The 21,744-nt window shown below is 49.1% G+C and overlaps 1 protein-coding gene across 1 annotated transcript in view; it reads right to left on the bottom strand.

The window, feature by feature from the left end:
* KCP (kielin cysteine rich BMP regulator) overlaps positions 1–11,409 on the bottom strand; it is an 88,595-nt gene extending 77,186 nt beyond the window's left edge. The window contains exons 1-3 of the mRNA XM_063134496.1: positions 11,286–11,409; positions 6,460–7,016; positions 2,701–2,773 (exon numbers count right to left, since the gene is read on the bottom strand). Coding sequence (XP_062990566.1) covers positions 2,701–2,773; positions 6,460–7,016; positions 11,286–11,409 — 754 coding nt within the window. The remainder of the gene's footprint in view (positions 1–2,700; positions 2,774–6,459; positions 7,017–11,285) is intronic.
* Positions 11,410–21,744: the final 10,335 nt, after the last annotated feature.

Genomic DNA, 21,744 nt, shown 5'->3' with positions numbered 1-21,744 from the left:
GGAACGAGTACCTCACGTGATTTGGAAGCTATACTTCTATTGTGTGTGTGCGTCTGGGGGAAAGGGACATCGCCTTTTGGGGTCCCCCAGGGGGGCAGATTTAGACCCTGGTCCCTCGGTTCTGCACCCCTGATCCACTTCAGTGATGGGGTGTTTTTTATGCTTGTGTCTTTAGGAGCTATGCGTGTGCTTACTGTGGTTCAGAAATTATCCTGAAAGATCAAAGAAATGAAAGCATTTCTTAGCAGATGCTGCAGCGAACGCAGCTGCTCAGTAATCACTCTGCATGAAACATGAAGGACAAGAGATCTGGTTTCATGGCCAACATGTCCTGCTAACTCCACCAGAGCCGGAGTATCTTCTATCCGGAAGTGATTCTTTTTTGTCTTGTTGCAACCAATGTTTGTAACGATTAAAGAATTACTGAAGAAGTAATTCTTTTTGCTCAAAATCTGGAATGGATTTGCTCCATATTGAATCAAGACGGTTTGTATAACATGGAGGGAGGCCTCTGGCTGGGTTCACACACAACACGCTAACCCACACTCAGTGGTTAAGTGTGAGTTGTTGTTGAACCATGAGTTGCTTGTTGAACGGTGAGTTAGCGTGTTGTCTGATCCCTGGGCATTTTCCGCAGGGTGGCCTGTTAACCATGAAATGTCGCTAATTTATATCCAACAAGCCACCTTGACAACCCATTGGTTTGTTGTTAATCCAGGGTGGATAAAAATTAATGACTTTTTTAAAAAAAATCAGATTTTTTAAAATTAAATGCTTTTTGAGGAAAAATCTATCTAAAGATAGTTTTCTATTTAAGATACATTATAGTCCAAAGCTTATTCATCATGAAATAAGGATTAGTTTTTAATTATGTAGCATGGGGCTGTATATTCATGCAATGTTTAAATTTTTGGGTAAATGAATTCCATTAATCCATTTACAATGTCATGTTCTTCCAGAGGTTTCTGTTAGATTACTGGGCAATTTTTCTATCTAGAAGATATTATTATCACAGATGTTTGGTTTTACAGTTCTCAAAACTGTGAATTTGTGTCTGCAGGGATCACAATCCCATTGTGCCTTTGCAAATTTATGTACACAGAATCAACCCTTTACCTCTTAAGTGGTAAGTTTCAAAAAATTCAATGAATAGAGTGCACTTTGGGGTGTGTGGAAGTCACATGATTAAATCGAGTCTTTCTGAGTAGTGATTTAAATCAAATCCACCCTGTTTAGGGCAGTTAACAATCCACACTGCATAGGGTGACCCTATGAAAAGGAGGACAGGGCTCCTGTATCTTTAACAGTTGTATTGAAAAGGGAATTTCAGCAGGAGTCATTTGTATATAAGGAGAACGTAGTGAAATTCCCTCTTCATCACAACAGTTAAAGCTGCAGGAGCTTTACTAGAGTGACCAGATTTAAAAGAGGGCAGGGCTCCTGCAGCTTTAACTGTTGTGATGAAGAGGAAATTTCCCCAGGTTCCCCATATATACAAATGATACCTGCTGAAATTTCCTTTTCAATACAGCTGTTAAAGATACAGGAGCCCGGTCCTCCTTTTCATAGGGTCACCGTCACTGCAAGGCTTACAAGCCACCCTGTAGAAAGTGTCCTGAGTTCGGACAACACGCTAACCCACAGTGCGAAGCAGAATATGGATGATAGTGAAGTGTTTCAAGGGAGAGAGGGCCCTCCTGGAGAGATGATAACCTTTGGGGCCTGCCCATGGGGAAAATACCCTGCCCCAGCCTCTCCTGGTACCTGGTAGTCATAGAAACATAGAATAGCAGAGTTGGAAGGGGCCTACAAGGCCATGGAGTCCAACCCCCTGCTCAATGCAGGAATCCACCCTAAAGCATCCCTGACAGATGGTTGTCCAGCTGCCTCTTGAAGGCCTCTAGTGTGGGAGAGCCCACAACCTCCCTTGGTAACTGATTCCATTGTCGTACTGTTCTAACAGTCAGGGAGTTTTTCCTGATGTCCAGCTGGAATCTGGCTTCCTTTAACTTGAGCCCGTTATTCCGTGTCCGGCACTCTAAAACATCTGGAGGGCCCCAGGTTGGGAAAGGCAGTCCTACTCAATGCCATTAGGGAGAATGACATTGACAGCCACGATGAGGCAAGCAGGCAGGGGTGAAGCCACGCTGCGCTCTGCCCGCAACAGAAGTGCCAACTTGAGTAAAGCCGTTTCAGCCCCTTATCACAACGATGCAAGAAAAGGATCGTTTGCAAAGCTCTCCAAAACACCATTTGCCTGGCTTAGACTCAGACAGAGACATCACATTCTCTTGCCACCCCCATTCTGAGAGCTCCCGGCCCCTCCTGCTGCTCTCGGCTCTTGAGGCCTCCAAAACATCCAGCCTCCCAGATGTCAGCAGACTCCGCCATCCAGCTGGCTCCCATCCATCCGAGGCCCACGGATCTTACCCGCCCATGACAGGGAACATCTGGTCCAGCTGTGCTTACTCTCCGCCTGGATGTCAAAGCCATGATGGGGAGCAAACTTTTCCAAAGTCAGCGGGTTGCTTTGATCTGTGTCCCTTTGCCCCTTCCCACCAACTCCCTTCCGTGTGGATACACCTCACGGCCTTCATCGTGGGGCTGAGCATGCCACGGGAGCCTCCTCACCATTGGACACACACACACACACACACACACACACACACACACAGACACACACACACACAGAGCTCTTACCTGGCAGGTTCTCGCAGTGCCAGGGGCGGTGTGGGAAACCACTGGGCGAGATCTCGGCTGTCTGCCAGTAGCCCTGCAGAAAAAGGCGGAGAGAGTCACCCTAGAAAACGTGGCCTGGGAAACAGAGCGGGCAGGTTGGGAAAATGCTCAGAGGTGGATCAGAGCTAAGCAACGAGGGACACTCCAAGGGTCCACCCAGCTCAGTGTGGCCTTTGCTGCCTCGCCGCAACTTCCCAGTGTCTCCAGCTGAGCCGAGCGGGGTCTTTTCCACCCTCACCCCCCTGCCACCAGATCCCTTAAACTGGACCGGGGACTCCTGCATGCACAGCATGTGCTAAAGACCTTCCCCAAACTTTCTAATGTTCCATACAAAACGAAATAAAAGTATGGTTTGTGGCAAGAATGCAAGACCTCGCCCCGTGGGCCGAATCCAGCCCTCTGGGGGTCCCAATTCACCCCTCCTGGATTCAAAAGAGGACCGTGCCTCCTTTCCCCAGACCATGGTTTTCCAGCTTTTGTGCACCCCCACCCTTTCTAAGGGGCTGCCCTATATGCTCTGAAAGCCTCACGGTAGGTGCGCAGCGGCGCTGCGTCGGATACACAATGCAGCAGCCACCTCGCAGTCATCGTGGGGCTTCCTGTAAACCTGCAGATTAAAAAAGTTGGGGACTTACGCCAACTTTTTCACCGGAGTGAGGTGGATACGGCACGGCATATCCCGTCTATCCTCGCCCTGGAGAGGCATTCTCCGGGCGGATGGTGATTCCTGATCGGTTGCCATCCGCCCAGGCAGAGGGCAGCCCCAGTGAGCCAAATGGCCACCGGAAACCCCTCACCCTCCCTCTGCGTCGGGTTTAGCCATCGCCACCCCACAGCAGAGAAACCGTGGGGTTTTGTTTAATGCGTCGGCAACCCAGCGACATATAGGCAGCCCCTAAAAAGTGGGCACGCCTCTCCTCCAGCTTCGTTACTGGCAGTGAGAGCATAAGCTAAAATGCACTGGTATTTGGGGGTATTTTAGCACCACCCCTTTTATTTATTTATTTATTTATTTATTTATTTATTACGTTTCTATACCGCCCAATAGCCGGAGCTCTCTGGGCGGTTCACAAAAATTAAAAACATTCGAAGTATAAAACAACAGTATAAACTTTTGACTTTGGGCCCGCCCCCTCTGGCCTTCGTCTCCGCCCATCACTGGAACGCAGCCCCCGAGATCTTCTCCCGAACAGAACTCAGCCCCCAGGTTGAAAGAGATTCAACACCCCTGGTTTGGGGCGGGGGGAGGTGGCTTGTGTGAGAAGGGGGCGCAGCGGCTGGGGAGCAAACGTGTCCCTTCGGGGCTTTATGAAGTTCTGGAGCAGGAATTAAGCTCTGGAAACCAGGGAAACGACGCCTTAACAAGCTACACTAAAAGGGAAAAGCTGCTTCAGGAACCTGGAAAGATTTTACGCTTCGCCATTAATAGGCTTGACAGAGGACGCTGCTGCTGCTGCTGCTGCCCTCAGAAAACAGCAGCAGTTCCAGGCCTCTGCTCTCCTCCTCTTCCAACGCAGGAGGACGTGCAGCACCCCCACATCGTGACTTTCGTCCCTCCAGCCCAGTGATTCTGCCGGCTGCCGTAGGGACGTGAGCGCTGGCGAAGGGACGGTGCCGCCTTTTCTCATGGGTTTGTTTATTTGCCGGCTTCCTGCTTTAAAAAAATGCTTTCCAAAGCGGCCCGTTAAAAAGAGAAAAACCCAAGAGAAAAGCTGTTAAAAAAAAGAGGGGGGAGGGAAATGGCTCAAGCTGCAGTTCCGATGAAACCATTAATAAAACGGCGATTAGTAAAACAGGAACATGAGAAGAGCCCTGAGGCTGGATCAAACCAAGGGTCCATCTAGTCCAGCACTCTGTTCACACGGTGGCCAAGCAGCTGTGACGCAGCAGTGGCTAGGAGCGGAGATAGTTTTAAAAGGGGATACAACTGGCCTTAGGTGTGATCCAACAGAATTCTTCTTAGCATGACTAACAGGAGTGGATAGATCTGTCTTCTCCATAGCACTCTTCAAAGACTTAAAAGGTTGTCCCACAGAGGAGGGCCAGGATCTCTTCTCGATCTTCCCAGAGTGCAGGACACGGAATAACGGGCTCAAGTTACAGGAAGCCAGATTCCCGCTGGACATCAGGAAAAACGTCCTGAGTGTTAGAGCAGTATGACAATGGAATCAGTTCCCTAGGGAGGTTGTGGTCTCTCCCACCCTAGAGGCATTCAAGAGGCAGCTGGACAACCATCTGTCAGGGATGCTTTAGGGTGGATTGCTGCATTGAGCAGGGGGTTGGACTCGATGGCCTTGTAGGCCCCTTCCAACTCTGCTATTCTATGAAGTTATCTAAAGCAGCCTTCCAGATGTGTTGGACTACAACTCCCATCACTCCCAGCCAGGCTGACTGGGAGTGATGGGAATTGGAGTCCAACACATCTGTGTGCTATCTCCAGTATTTGAGGCAGTAAGCCTGTGTGCACCAGCTGCTGGGGAATCATAGAATCATAGAATAGCAGAGTTCGAAGGGGCCTACAAGGCCACTGAGTCCAACCCCCTGCTCAATGCAAGAATCCACCCTAAAGCATCCCTGACAGATGCTTGTCCAGCTGCCTCTTGAAGGCCTCTAGTGTGGGAGAGCCCACAACCTCCCTAGGTCACTGATTCCATTGTTGTACTGCTCTAAAAGTCAGGAAGTTTTTCCTGATGTCCAGCTGGAATCTGGCTTCCTTTAACTTGAGCCCATTATTCCGTGTCCTGCACTCTGGGAGGATCCAGAAGAGATCCTGGCCCTCCTCTGTGTGACAACCTTTTAAGTATTTGAAGAGTGCTCTCATGTCTCCCCTCAATCTTCTCTTCTCCAGGCTAAACATGCCCAGTTCTTTCAGTCTCTCCTCATAGGGCTTTGTTTCCAGACCCCTGATCATCCTGGCTGCCCTCCTCTGAACATGCTCCAGCTTGTCTGCATCCTTCTTGAATGGTGGAGCCCAGAACTGGACGCAATATTCTAGATGAGGCCTAACCAAGGTCGAATAGAGAGGAACCAGGACCTCCCGTGATTTGGAAGCTATACTTCTATTAATGCAGCCCAAAATAGCATTGGCCTTTCTTGCAGCCATATCGCACTGTTGGTTCCTGTGATCTACAACAATTCCAAGATCCTTCTCGTTTGTAGTATTGCTAAGCCAAGTATCCCCCATCTTGTAACTGTGCCTTTGGTTTCTATTTCCTAAATGTAGAACTTGGTATTTATCCCTATTAAATTTCATCCTGTTGTTTTCAGCCCAGCACTCCAGCAGTGCTGGGCTGAAAACAACAGAGAACATGGGCGGGAGGGTGCTGTTGCACCATGTCCTGCTTGTTCATCCCTGGCCCATGGCTGGTTGGCCCCTGTGTGAACAGAGTGCTGGACTAGATGGACCCTGGGTCTGATCCAACATCAGAGCACTTCTTAGGTTCTTATGAAGGCTCCAGGTTTGGGGAAGCCTGACCTAAAGTGACCATTTAAGCCAGGAGTGGGCGGAAGAGAAAGCTCCAGATGTTTTGGACTTCAATTCCCAGAAGCCCCCGCCAGCATGGCCAATGGTTGGGGGTTCTGGGTGGTGAAGTCCAAAACATCTGGAGATCTTCTCAATGCCCTGATCTAAGCTAGCAGCTGGGAATCCCGTGGCTGATGGCCGGAGGGGTTGGCCGGAGTGGTGACTGTCCTCTGCTTCAGGGCGCCTTTCCGTCTTACCAGGAACTTGCTGGCCTTGTCCCCATCCAGACTGGCGAAGGTGATTTGCAGGTCCAGGGGCAGGATGAGGCTCAGCACCTCCTCGCCGCCGCCCTTCTCGAAGACAACGGGCTCCTGGCAGTCCACGAAGAGGGAGACGCGCTGGGGCTCCAGGTTCAGGGCCAGCCGGGCCCAGCGGCTGCGGGAGAAGGGGTTGCTGCCAGGGAAGGTCAAGGAGGCCGCCTCCATGTTGTGCACAGCGCGGTACTCCAGTCGGAGCTGATCTGCTTGGGAGCTGGACACCAGCTGCAGGAGCGGCCGCCCGTCCCGCTTGGTGGCGGCTGGCGACACCAGGGAGATGAGGGTCCCCTCCGAGCCCCGGCTCTGGCGGGCCACAAAGTGGAACCCGAGGGCGGCCTGCACCGTGGACAGCAGGTAGACGGAGTAATCCCAGGGGAGGGTGAGGTGGGGCACCCGCTGGCGGAACTTCCAGGCCGGCACCCCCGGATCCGGACCCTTGGCCTTGGTGACCCCCACGATGGAGCGGGTGATGTTGAGCGCCTCCAGGAGGTCAATGACTGCAAAGGAAGAGCAGGAGATTGCTGTGCCCCTGTTTTGGGCATAACCCACCTCACAGGGTTGTTGTGAAGACCAAAGGGGGAGGCAAACCACGCGCACCACTTTGAGCTGCTTGGAGGAAAGGTGGAATACAGACGTAACGAACACACCAAGGAATCCTAAATAAAGAGAATGGTGGTGGGGGGGGGGGGAGGAGGACTGGGGTGGAATTTGGGGTGGGCCCAGATCCAACTGGACTCCCTGGTCTTCGGCTATTAATTTTTGTGAACCGCCCAGAGAGCTTCAGCTATTGGGCAGTACAGAAATGCAATAAATAAATAAATAAATAAATAAATATTTTTATCTTGGGGCCTCAATACTTACGTTTTCACTTAGATTAAGAGACAACAATAGAAATGTTTAGACCAGACTTCCTCAACGTGGGGCGCTCCAGATGTGTTGGACTACAACTCCCAGAATGCCCCAGCCAGCTGGCTGGGGCATTCTGGGAGTTGTAGTCCAACACATCTGGAGCGCCCCACGTTGAGGAAGTCTGGTTTAGACAATTAAATTGCAGTTAATTCTCCATTTCCCTTTCGTTCAAATATCACATGCGCATGTGTTTGTGTGAGTGTGTCTACACACCATCAGTTCGATGAGAGCACAGTTGCAGAATGCCTTGGGTTCGTGACCCACTTCTTGCCCGTTCCAGCCTTTTAGAATATTGGGGTGGGTGGGGGAGAGAAACGGCCGAAACCTGGGGAACTAACCCATGATGGGTGGGCGGAGCAAAGGGGGTGGTGCCAGGCAAAGTGGGGCCGGCCATCGGAAAACCCCAGAGGATCGGATTCAGCCCCCAGGAAAGCTGGATTTGCCCCGGGGGCCTGAGGGACCCTGCCCAGGTTTTAAATACATTGGCTCATCTAACCCAATATATGGGCCCCCTTTTATTGGAGACGCTGGCAACATCTGGATCCCTCTTTATGTGGAAGAGGGACTTAGAAGCCAGCTGTGGCCCATCCCTGTAGCAGCTGGATGTGGTGCTCAGTCTCAGGTCAAAGAGAGAAGAGAAACGAGGCGGGCCAAGTGTCACTCGAATTCCAGCCAAGCCCGGCCGCCTGCAGCTCCTTGGAGGGCCATTAACAGGGCTCTATGCCACCAAAACTCGTGAGAATCTTGTTCCTTCTCCTGCCGTCTCAGTACTAGTCTGACTTCAGACCTCATCGGCACTTTTAAAAATCTGGCAGCCCCCCCCCCCCCCCGGGCCTTCTTTTGTTCTGATGGGCAGATATTGAACAGGCAAAACTTTCCCCCTCGCTGCACCACCAAGCCAGGCGAACCTTCACCTGCTGAATTTCTGCCTAGCACATTTGTAGCAAGTGCAAGAAACTTGACCGGGGGAAAAAAATGGGGACCTTACTGGAGGGCACGGGATTCCTCGACTCCACTGCCCAGGGGTCTGGGGCTGCAGGACTCTTGTTGAGACGGGAAGGCGGCCGGCTCTGGGCAAAAGAAACATCTGTTGTTGTTTGCAAGGTTCTAGCTCCTTCCACCTCCCCCAGTTTGGATAGCAGCTTGCAAAGTGGCAGTGGGGAGACCTTATTGCTCTTTTAATTCCACACACAATCCAGGCTGAGAGCTGACCGCCTGTTCCGCAGGCCACTCGGCCGTTGTAAGAGCTGTTCAGGCCGGCCGCCCCCCTTCCACAGACACACATTCCGCCTCCCCCCCCCCCCGCCTCCTTGGAGCAGCACCAGCTGGACTTAATTAAACTGAATTTCAGAGGGACTTTCTGGGAAAGGGTCCCAGACAGCGGTTTGCGTTTGGTTCCAGCCAAGCCTTCCCGGAGCAGACAAAGGGGGCGCCGCTTGTGCGTGGGGGCCATCTGCTCGCAAGCGCCTCACGCCGACAGGACTTGTCCATTTCTGAAGCAAATCGAAGGATCGATGAACGTTCCCACATGTGCGGGGCAACCCACAGCTGGCTTTCGGGAAGGTTGTTCGCCATCGCACGCAGAGCTGCTTCACGCCATGTACACGGCGAGCACGTATGCTCCGTGTTACTCCGCAGAAAATGAGTTCAGGCAGGGGGTGGGCAATGCGGTGCCCTCCAGATGTTTTGGACTACAACTCCCATAAGTCCCAGGCAGCATGACCAGGGATTATGGGAATCGGAGTCCAAAACATCTAGAAGGCACCAGGTTGCCTGGCATAAAATGTGTGTGATATTTGTGCGTGTGCGTGCGTGCACATGTGCATCTTATTTATTTATTTATTTCATTTCTATGCCGCCCAATAGCCGAAGCTCTCTGGGCGGTTCACAAAAATTAAAACCACGAAAAGCATAATAGAACAACCCACAGTCTAAAAACACAAATACAAAATACAATATAAAAAGCACGACCAGGATAAAACCACACAGCAGAAATTGATATAGGTTAAAATACGGAATTAAAACAGCAAAGTTTAAATTTAAGTTAAATTAGGTGTGAAAATACTGAGAAAATAAAAAAGGTCTTTGGCTGGACGATGGAAGGTCTTTCATCATCCATGTATGGGAAATGCAGCTGAGGGGGGGGAAGGTGCGTTTAGGGGGGTACTAAAAATGCACGTCAGCAGGCGTTTGTCCACCATGCAAAGAAAAGGTCAATGAAACTTCCAAGTCCAGAGGCAGCGTATCCCAGAGAACCAGAGGCAAGGGGTGAACGCAAGGGGCCGCGCCATCACCTTTGTGTTCTGGCCATGAAGCTTCCAGGGGCATCAGGGTGACCACAACTGGAGACGGAACATCTGGCTGGCTGGGACTTTGGTCTGATCTAGCGAGGCAATTCCGATTTTCTTAATTGCCAGGAGTTCATTTGTGCCAAGAGTTCAGAAAAGGGCAACTCAAATGATTCAGGGGCTGGAGCATCTCCCCTTCGAGGGAAGGTTACAACAGCTGGGATTGTTTAGCTTGGGAAAAAGGAGGCTGAGGGGAGACCTGATAGAGGTGGACAAAATTAGGCCTGGTGTGGAGAAGGTGGATAGGGAGACATTTTTCTCCCTCTCTCAAAATACCTGGGGTCATCCCATGAAGCCGATGGGTGGGAGATCCAGGACAAATAAGAGGAAGGACTTCTTCACACAGCGCGTAGTTAAACAATGGAACTCACTGCCACAAGATGTAGGGATGGCCACCCATTTGGATGGCTTTAAAAGGGGGTTGGATCAATTCCTGGAGGCGAAGGCTATCCATGGCTACTAGCCCTGATGGTTGTGTGCTATCTCCAGTATAAAGGGCAGTAAGCCTGTGTGCCCCAGTTGCTGGGGAACATGGGTGGGAGGGTGCTGTTGCACCATGTCCTGCTTGTTGGTCCCTGGTCGATGGCTGGTCGGCCGCTGTGTGAACAGAGTGCTGGACTAGATGGACCCTTGGTCTGATCCAGCATCAGGGCTCTTATGTTCTTATACCAGCTTTCACTGCCAGAGTTGCACCTGGAGCGTGCAAGGAGTGCATCTGAGTCTGTGCAGAAAGCCTTCCTCTTGCTATGAGGTAATGTTAACAGGTCTTCCCCATTCCACGTCTGGTCTGGGGCTTTCAGGTGAGGTGGCCAATTTGAGTCACCTCACCTGAAAAAAAATACTGTTGTATAAAAAGTACTGTTGTAAATCGATTTTTACGACTAATACTTTGGGGCACGATATAGCCAAGCTGAAACAATTTTAAGCCTCACTGATTTAATTGGGAATGCATGAAGTATGTGCTTAATTCCTTCCCTTGAAATCAGTGGGGCCTGAAGGCGCTTTGCTTTGGCCCTTCATTTGGGGAGGGGACACAGACCACAGAGGAGAATGTAATGATTCATTGTGTTTCTATCCACCAAAGAGGAGCTCTGTGTAACTGCAAAGCCTACACACAATAGCGCCAATAAAACAACAACAACACTGAAGTCTGGAGGCCTTCTCTGTGAGTTCAGAGACCTGTTTCAGCCTCCCCGACCCCAGTTTGCTTTTCGAAGTTTGCTGTGAAACGCTTCTACTATTTAGGGGGAAATTCCGCACGGGGTGGGGAACTCTCCGACCCTCAGCAACATCCATACTTTGCCCCAAGTCCCCCTCACCGGCATCCCTCCCCAGCCCAAGCCAGCCCCGCCATGCTTCCCCTTGCCCTGCCGAGGAGTTCTGCGTCGCCGACAACTCTGCATACGCTGTTTTGTTTCGCACCCAAATTGAACACCGTGCCACGGCGCCTTGCCGGTTTCCACCTAGCCACCCGCGCACGCCCCTCGCCCCTCGGCCCGGCTCACTCACCGTCGTCGCCATAGTAGTGCAGCGGGGTCTCCACGGCGGCGGCGCCGCCCGCGCTGCTCGGCCAGGCGCCCTGCAGGGCCAGCACCGCCCACTGCACCGCGTAGAGCCGCCAGCACCCGGGCATGACTCCTGGGACCCGCCGCCGCCGCCCAGGGCAGGGGAGGCCCGGCGATGCTGCCGGGTGCGCGCGCGGGCCGGGGGGCAGCCCGGAGCTTTGCGCGCGGAGAGCCCGGCGGGGGACAGCGCGCGGGAGGCGCCGGCCAGATGTGCGCGGGGAGGGGGCGCGCGGGGAGGGGCTCCTTCCCCGCTGGGCGAGGAGAAGGGGAGGGCCGCCCGCCGGAGAGCAGCCGCAGCAACAGCAGCGGGCGGAAGGCGAAGAGGCTGGCCGGGGCGCGCGCTCCGTCCCGGGCTCTCCACCCCACATGCTTTCACGCGCAATCTCCGCATGAGATGCTGCGGCTGGAGCCACCTCTGGAGGGGCCTGAGCAAAAACCCGAGCCGGATCCAGGCGGGGGATCGGGGTCGGTGGGGGATGAAGAAGAGGCGCGCGAGGGAGGACTTCCAGGGCGGGAGCCAAGGGACCGGCGGGCCTGGCGGGGGGGGGGGGGGGAAGTAGGGTGCTTCTTATTCAGGTGCAGAGGGCCAGGCAGGGCCGGTGCCAGACTATTTTGCGCCCTAGGCAAGGTGAGCTACTTTCACACACACAACCCCCCAAAAAACGCCAACTTTGATTTTTAAGAACAGATGTTTCCTGGAAAAAATAAGAAGCACCAAACTGGAAACTGCTAAATTTATTTTAAAGTGCAAGAAATACGTCATGCCCAATTATAGCAAACAATTTGGAAAGGAACGTCTATGGGTCTAAAATGCATTATTGAATAGGAATGTCATCTCCAAATCATCCCCCCAACTCACACGCGCGTGCACACACACGCCAAACAAACTCAAAGACCCCATGCATGCACCCCATTCACCCATACATTCTCTCTCTCTTTCTTTCTTCCGGGCATGTTCCGGAAGTCCGAACGTGGAGCTGCCCCACCCCCACGCCAGGGTCCCTGGCTTCACTTCGGCTGGGCGAGCACGGGGCGCCATCTCACCTGCCCAGGCCCATGAGTGCTGCACTGAACCCAGCACCCCTCTTAGCTTGGCGCTCTAGGCAGCCGCCTGAGTGGCCTCTATGGTAGCACCAGCCCTGGGGCCAGGCAGAAACACCCACCCACCCCACTGCCCCAAACTATATGTGCAAGTGTGCTTGCAACACACCAGACCGCACCGTGCACGTGATGAAGAAGACTATGTGCAACCTGCAGCAGAATAAATGCGTTCCTCTTTCAGGCTGCCTTCCCCAACCTGGGGCCCTCCAGATGGGGTGGACTACAACTCCCAGCATGGCTGGGAGTTGTAGTCCAACACATCTGGACGACATCAGGTTGGGGAAGGTTGCTTTAAGGTGCCACCAGGCGCTCAGTTGGTGTAAAAAGGACACTATGAATCCCCTCCTCATCTATAAATGCACGTGCGCACCCCTCCCAACTGAGGTGGCGAGGTCAAAACTTTTCTGTTTGTCATTTTCATACAAATGGCCAAATAAATAAATACATTTTTAAAACAACAGCAACAACAACAGTGCAGGGAGTAATAATTTTTGATAGATAGATATTTGAACATTCTTATTCTACAAAATAAGCTCCACCCGTCCTGAAATCTTACAGGTTTCCTAGCTAGGGCCAGCTCTATGCTGTCTGTCATTTTCATAACAATTTCCCAGATCAAATGAGATATGGGTAGAAGAAGCACATCCTCTTTTTCGGGGGGGGGGGAACCCCCAGACTGTAAAGGCTGCTCTTGCACTTAGTTGCATGGACCTATTTATGTGAAACCTGACAGGCTTGATTCCCTTGGAAGGTGCAACTATCTGCAAATTTCATCCAGTTCAGTTCTGCTAAAAATTAAACATGTTATTGACAGTTCCCTTTCAAAACATATTTATTTATTTATTTATTACATTTTAATACTGCCCAATAGCCAAAGCTATGTCTCAGATTTGAAAGGAACATAGCACACACACACACACCAGCACCTATTTGTCTGACATTTGGCAGATGCGTTCTGCTCATATAGAACTACTATGTCGGCAAATTTTATCCGTTTCTGAAAAAACATTAAAAATGTGTAGCCATCTGTTGATTTCCAATGACAGCCAACGGCAGCCATGAAGTTTTGTATTTCCAAATCAAGACTGGAAGCCAAACAGAAGAGGCCATTTTCCGAATCTGTCTGAGCCAAATCTGCCGGTTTCCAAATCGCCCAACTGGGGTCTGAACAAAACCTTGTGCCCAGTGCACAGCTGGCCAAGGCCCATCTAAGCAGCACCCTGTTTTCCACACGTGCTGATTTATTTAGGATGCATGTGCATGCTGTACCTAATGAATCTCTCCCCGCCTCTCTGTCTGCTAATAACTTTGCCTCTTTTTTCAATGCTAAAATCCAAACTATCCGCTCTGATCTGGCCAGCTCTGCTCCTCTTCCAGTTCCTGTTCCTCATCTGTCAGCTCCTCCTGCAAATTTCTCTGCGTTTCCTTCGGTCTCTGTGGATGAACTGTCTACAATACTGCGCTCTTCGAAGCCTTCCACTTGTTCTCGTGATCCGATTCCTTCTCGCGTCTTTATTAATCTTATTCCTGCTATCCTCCCTTCCTTGCTACATATTATTAATCTTTCTCTGTCCTCTGGTTCATTTCCTTCTGCTTTTAAACATGCTACAGTCTCTCCCATTCTCAAGAAACCTACTCTTGATAGGCTATCTCTGTCTAACTACCGACCTGTCTCTTTGTTGCCGTTTGTTTCAAAGATCCTGGAGCGTGCGGTCTACTCTCGCTGTCTTGACTTTCTTTCTAGTAACTCTGCTTTGGATCCATTTCAATCTGGATTCCGTCCTCTGCATTCCACCGAAACAGCCCTTACTAAGATCACCAATGATCTCCTTACTGCCAAGTCTAAAGGCCATTATTCCGTTCTTATTCTCCTTGATCTAACTGCTGCCTTTGACACGGTTGATCATGATCTTCTCTTAGATTCCCTTCATGACCTTGGATTTTGTGGCTCTGTCTATAACTGGTTTGCCTCCTATCTAGCGGGTCGCTCTTTCAGCGTGTTGGCTAATGGCAGCTCGTCTTCCTCCTTTCCCCTTTCAGTAGGGGTTCCGCAAGGCTCGGTGCTTGGCCCGTTGTTGTTTTCCTTATACATGTTGCCCTTGGGCAAGCTTATTCAATCTCATGGTCTCCAATATCATCTGTACGCCGATGATACACAACTATATCTGTCATCTCCGGAACTTTCTCCTGATGTTCACGATCGTATCTTGGCATGTCTTTCAGATATCTCAGCTTGGCTGCTTCATCGTCGCTTGAAGCTTAACATGGCAAAGACTGAATTGCTTGTTTTTCCTCCTAAACCTTCTCCTCATCTCTCATTCTCTCTTACTGTCAATGATGTTACGCTTACTCCGGTCAAGGAAGCTCGTAGCCTTGGCTTTATCTTTGACTCCTCGCTCTCCTTTATTCCTCATATTGAGGCAGTAGCTAAATCTTGTCGATTTTTCCTGTATAATATTGCCAGGATTCGATCATTTTTGTCTGTCTCTTCTGCCAAGACGCTTGTTCATGCACTGGTTATTTCACGGTTGGACTACTGCAACCTTCTTCTCTCTGGCCTTCCTTCTTCTCACATCAGTCCGTTGGTTTCTGTTCACCACTCTGCCGCAAAGATCATCTTCTTAGCTCGCCGCTCCGACCATGTTACTCCGCTTCTGAAATCTCTTCATTGGCTTCCAATTCACTTCAGAATCCAATATAAACTTCTCCTGTTAACCTTCAAAGCTTTTCACGGTCTAGCTCCTTCCTATCTCTCCTCTCTCATCTCACACTATTGCCCCGTTCGTGCTCTTCGCTCCTCTGATGCCATGTTTCTCGCCTGCCCAAGGGCCTCTACTTCCCTTGCTCGGCTTCGTCCATTTTCGTCTGCTGCCCCTTACGCCTGGAACGCTCTTCCAAAACATTTGAGAACTACAAGTTCAACCACAGCTTTTAAAGCTCAACTAAAAACTTTTCTTTTTCCTAAAGCTTTTAAAACTTGATGTTGTGCAGACTTCTACTGTTACTTTCTACTGTTAGTTTTTCCCTACCCTGTACCTGTTTGCATTCTCTTCCCCTCCTTATTGTTTTACTATGATTTTATTAGATTGTAAGCCTATGCGGCAGGGTCTTGCTATTTACTGTTTTACTCTGTACAGCACCATGTACATTGATGGTGCTATATAAATAAATAAATAATAATAATAATAATAATAATAATAATAATAATAATGAATGCACAGTTGCTGGGGAACATGGGTGGGAGGGTGCTGTTGTGCCATGTCCTGCTTGCTCATCCCTGGCTGATGGCTGGTTGGCCCCGGTGTGAACAGAGTGCTGGGCTAGATGGACCCTTGGTCTGATTCAGCATCAGGGCTCTTCTGATGTTCTTATGATGCATGCTCACAAGAAATCTGAGTTAAGATTGTTTAGGCTGCGTGCTCAGACACTAATTTATGCCCGACACTTTGCCGTTATTAAAGATGCTGGAATGTGGCCCCAGAGATTTTCTCCAAGAGACCATCTGTTCAGAGTGTTCAGAGGAGGGCAACCAGGATGATCAGGGGTCTGGAAACAAAGCCCTATGAAGAGAGACGGAAAGAACTGGACATGTTGAGCCTGGAGAAGAGAAGATGGAGGGGAGACTTCATAGCACTCTTCAAATACTTGAAAGGTTGTCACACAGAGGAGGGCCAGGACCTTGTCTCGATCCTCCCAGAGTGCAGGACACAGAATAACGGGCTCAAGTTACAGGAAGCCAGATTCCAGCTGGACATCAGGAAAAACTTCTTGACTGTTAGAGCAGTACAGCAATGGAATCAGTTCCCTAGGGAGGTGGTGGGCTCTCCCACCCTAGAGGCCTTCAAGAGGCATCTGGACAACCATCTGTCAGGGATGCTTTAGGGTGGATTCCTGCATTGAGCAGGGGGTTGGACTCGATGGCCTTGTGGGCCCCTTCCAACTCTGCTATTCCATGATTCTATGATCTACAAGGCGCCACTTTCACTGCTGACCCCCCTGCCCCAAACCCACAGCATTACAGTTGCGAAGTAAGAATATAAGAACATAAGAAGAGCCCTGATGCTGGATCAGACTGAGGGTCCATCTCGTCCAGCACTCTGTTCACACAGTGGCCATCCAGCTATCAACCAGAGACCCACAAAGGACATGGTGCAACAGCACCCTCCCGCCCATGTTCCCCAGCAACTGGTGCACACAGGCTTACTGCCTTGAATACTGGAGATAGCACACAACCATCAGGGCTAGTAGCCAACGATAGTGTTTGCCTCCAGGAACTTATCCAACCCCCTTTAAAGTCATCCAAATTGGTGGCCATCCCTACAACTTGTGGTAGTGAGTTCCATAATTTAACTCTGCGCTGTGTGAAGAAGTCCTTCCTTTTATTTGTCCTGGATCTCCCGCCCGTCAGTTTCATGGGATCCCACGGTGATACATGGGCAGGAATGAATGTGGAATATCCTGCCCTGAAACTTCACAGGATCGGTTACACGGCTGCAATGTGCAGCAAAGAGTGATTAACACTGGGGCTCTAAAACGAATCCAAGGCTGGAGTTAAAATCGCAGGAAGAAACATTAACCATCTCAGATATGCAGATGACACCACTTTGATGGCTGAAAGCGAGGAGGAGCTGAGGAGCCTTATGATGAAGGTGAAAGAAGAACGTGCAAAAGCCGGGTTGCAGTTAAACCTCAAAAAAACCAAGATTGTGGCAACCAGCTTGATTGATAACTGGCAAATAGAGGGAGAAAACGTGGAGGCAGTGACAGACTTTGTATTTCTGGGCGCAAAGATTACTGCAGACGCTGACTGCAGCCAGGAAATCAGAAGACGTTTACTTCTTGGGAGGAGAGCAATGACAAATCTTGATAAAATAGTTAAGAGCAGAGACACCATACTGACAACAAAGGTCCGCATAGTTAAAGCAATGGTATTCCCCGTAGTAACCTATGGCTGCGAGAGCTGGACCATAAGGAAGGCTGAGCGAAGGAAGAGAGATGCTTTTGAACTGTGGTGTTGGAGGAAAATCCTGAGCGTGCCTTGGACTGCAAGAAGATCCAACCAGTCCATACTCCAGGAAATAAAGCCAGACTGCTCACTTGAGGGAATGGTATTAAAGGCAAAACTGAAGTACTTTGGCCGCATAATGAGAAGACAGGATACCCTGGAGAAGAGGCTGATGCTAGGGAAAGTGGAAGGCAAAAGGAAGAGGGGCCGACCAAGGGCAAGATGGAGGGATGATATTCTGGAGGTGACAGACTTGACCTTGGGGGAGCTGGGGGTGGCGACGGCCGACAGAAAGCTCTGGCGTGGGCTGGTCCATGAAGTCACGAAGAGTCGGAAGCGACTGAACGAATAAACAACAACAACAAGCTCAACTCTGTAGCAGTGAAAAGGTGCTTCTGAGCACCTACACAGCTTCGAATCAGCAGGCTCCCGAACCTTGTTCACATGCTCATAAAGTGAAATGGAGGAGTTACTTCTGAATTTGGCCCTCAGGCTGGAAGGTGTTCAACACTCGTGGTCTAGAAAGAGCATCGCATGGTCCAAAATAGTAGTTTTATCACAAACATGGACCGTTTAGACTCCTGAGTGACAAGTTGGTTGGAATGCTGCTGCCCTCTAGTGGACATATGTGGCATTGGCCAGGTGTGTTTTGTGAGTTCTTCATAATACTCTCCCCAACTTTTGGGGATAAATATTTAAGATGCTGAAATTGGTCACTAGTTCCAGTTCCTTATTTGGGTAAAAGTTCAAAACAGAACTGTGTTAGGCCTAATCTACTCCAAGCAGGATATTGCACCATGAAAGCGGTCTATGGTCTGTGTCAATGGGCCCCAACAGTTGTCAGTGCACTTCAATACCGCTGTAAAGCAGTAGTGTGGCTCCTGCCTTTTATATACCGCTTTCATAGTGGAATATCCTGCTTGGTGTAGATTAGGCCTTAGTTAACTGAATCAGGAGCTTTAGAGTTTTATCACCCCAGCGTTATACTGTGCAATCACTGCGAATTGCATGCAAAGGACTCAGATGTTTTCCACCTTATAATCTGCTTTGATTGTGAAGTACTCCCATGCATCCTGCTTTAATTGTGCAATAAAGCAAAAAAGATTTGCCATATTTAGCCCCTATTTTTTGAGCGTATCTTCCGAGCCACCGCTGGGGTGCAGGAGCAGGATTTTAAAGAAATGCTTACATCTGCATAAGCTTTAAAGATGAAGAAACCATAATTGGCACAGTAATAGATATTAGGGAGAGCTTTAAGCATACCAAATTTGAATTGAATTGGGTCATCTGTTGATTTTTAATGATTTTTTACATTTCCCCCTTTAAACTCACTTCCTGGTATGCAAAGGATCGCAGTCGGCCGGTAGCAAAAACAACAATTGCCGTGAAAGCTTAGCACTACGGGGATAATTCAAGGGAAGCAGGTACATGGGATGAAGCTTAAAGTTTATAGAATCATAGAATAGTAGAGTTGGAAGGGGCCTGTAAGGCCATCGAGTCCAACCCCCTGCTCATTGCAGGAATCCACCCTAAAGCATCCCTGACATGTGGTTGTCCAGCTGCCTCTTGAAGGCCTCTAGGGTGGGAGAGCCCACAACCTCCCTAGGTCACTGGTTCCATTGTCATACTGCTCTAAAAGTCAGGAAGTTTTTCCTGATGTCCAGCCGGAATCTGGCTTCCTGTAACTTGAGCCCGTTATTCCGTGTCCTGCACTCTGGGAGGATCGAGAAGAGATCCTGGCCCTTCTCTGTGTGGCAACCTTTCAAGTATTTGAAGAGTGCTCTCATGTCTCCCCTCCATCTTCTCTTCTCCAGGCTAAACAGGCCCAGTTCTTTCAGTCTCTCTTCATAGGGCTTTGTTTCCAGACCGCTCATCATCCTGGTTGCCCTCCTCTGAACACATTCCCCTGTATCCCAAAATAAGCACTGGATTACCTTGTATCATTGGATTGGAGAGAGTGATGGTTTATCCTGAAGGGGTCAGTCCCACAATCATGTAGTTATGTGATATGGGCTAGTCCAATGTTTGGGGTTCAGGGGGACATAAACTTTTTGTGCTGATTCAATTTACGAGCTGAATTTTTGCACAAATAAGTAACTGGTACCCCATAACCATCTTCAGTACCATCCATCTTTAGCATCAAGGAAGAGAACTCTGTTTTCCTTAGGGCAGAAGAAAGTGGCTTCTCTTTTCTAAGGAAGGAGGATCCCTCCATATAGGGAAGCTGATCAAAGACAGCATTAAGAAAAATGACAGAGATCAAACCTATTTTGCTGCCTCTGCCTTTTTTAAAAAGTACCTCAGGGTCCATTTATTCCAGTTAACGTAGTTTGAATCCTTCAGGACCCAAAATGCTTTGCCTTCCTTTCCCATTGGGGTCATTCCAAGAAACTGATCGGTGGGAGATTCAGGACAGATAAAAGGAAGCAAGTTCAAAACTACAGAACTCACTTCCACACGATGGGGTGATGGTCACAAATTGCGATGGTTTTAAAAGTGGGTTGGAAAAATTCCTGGAGGAGGAGGAGGCTATCAAGGGCTACTAGTTCTGGCTCTATGCTGCCTCCAGTAGCTATATTATTATTATTATTATTATTATTATTATTATTATTATTATTATTATTATTATTATTATTTATTTATTTATATAGCCCCATCAATGTACATGGTGCTGTACAGAGTAAAACAATAAAATAGCAAGACCCTGCCGCATAGGCTTACATTCTAATAAAATCGTAATAAAACAATAAGGAGGGGAAGAGAATGCAAACAGGCACAGGGTAGGGTAAACAGGCACTGGGTAGGGTAAAACTAACAGTATAAAGTCAGAACAAAATCAAGTTTTAAAAGCTTTAGGAAAAAGAAAAGTTTTTAGCTGAGCTTTAAAAGCTGCGGTTGAACTTGTAGTTCTCAAATGTTCTGGAAGAGCATTCCAGGCATAAGGGGCAGCAGAAGAAAATATGTACCCTAGTTGCTGGGGAACATGGGCTCATGTCCTTGGGCAGCTGGTCAGCCACTATGTGAACTGAATGTTGGACTAGTCAGCCTTCCTCAACCTGGGGCGCTCCAGATGTGTTGGACTGCACCTTCCAGAATGCCCCAGCCAGCAGAGCTGGCTGGGGCATTCTGGGAGTTGTAGTCCAACACATCTGGAGTGCCCAAGGTTGAGAAAGGCTGGCACTAGATGGACCCTTATTTTGATTCAGCAGGGTTCATCTTTTGGTCTTACATTTTCCCCTTATTTGATATTTTGTGAATATTTCAGAGTATAAGTCTCTGAGTGAAGTCCTGATATTTTTATATATTTTGTACAGGGTCTAGTTTAGCCTTCCTCAGCCTGGTTCCCTCCAGATGACCATGCTGGTTGGGGATGATGGTAGTTCTAGTCCAATGCCTGGCACCTACACTGTACTCTTTTCATCGCCAGCTGAAGACCTTTTTATTCTCTCAGTATTTTAACACTTAATTTTAACTTAAATTTAAATTTTACTGTTCTAACTCTGTATTTTAATCTTATATCAGTTTTGCTGTGTGGTTTTATCCTGGTTGTGCTTTTGATACTGTATTTTGTATTTGTGTTTTTAACCTGTTGGTAGTTTTATTACGGTTTTAAATTTTGTAAACCGCCCAGAGAGCTTCAGCTATTGGGCGGTATAAAAATGTAATAAATAAATAAATAAATAAATAAATAATAAACAATGCATCTGAGTGCATCAGGTTGGGGAATGATGGTCCAGCTGAAAGTTAAAGTATTCACCAACTATTATTTAAAATTGGTCAAATTCAAATAGGAATGCCGCTATGAATCCATTGAGCCCTGTTTTTCCCCATCTTAAAACCCACTGGGGCATGTGGGATTTCCTCATGGGGGAAAAGCTCCATGAGGATGTGTGAGATGCCAACTTTCTTGTTCCAAAATTTCACCTTGGTGATTGAAACGCTAGAGCGGGTTTTTTTTTATTTTTGTGCCCATTCCAAAGAAAACTCACAAAAGGTGGATTGCTGCTGGTTCACGTCATCTCAATGTTGCAGTGAGCAAAACTGTCCACCCCATCAGATGCCGTGAAGTGAACTGTGTCCATGAAAGCTTATACCGCAATAAATTTGTTGGTCTTTAAGGTGCCGCAAAGTTCTTCATGGTTTTTATTTCCCGATTTGTGTGAACAGCTGGTCTTATTTTCGGCTCAGACCCATGTGCCTAAAGGGAGGTTATTGTTGCAGGTGGTGACTGGGGAAAATTCTCTCGCTGGGCGAGTGGGTCTGTATGCTGTTGCACACAACGCAGGGGACTTGGTTT

The sequence above is a fragment of the Elgaria multicarinata genome, chromosome 9 (genome assembly GCF_023053635.1).
Source record: "Elgaria multicarinata webbii isolate HBS135686 ecotype San Diego chromosome 9, rElgMul1.1.pri, whole genome shotgun sequence".
In the NCBI taxonomy this organism is placed as follows: domain Eukaryota; kingdom Metazoa; phylum Chordata; class Lepidosauria; order Squamata; family Anguidae; genus Elgaria; species Elgaria multicarinata.
This window is presented reverse-complemented; position numbering and strand designations above follow the sequence as displayed.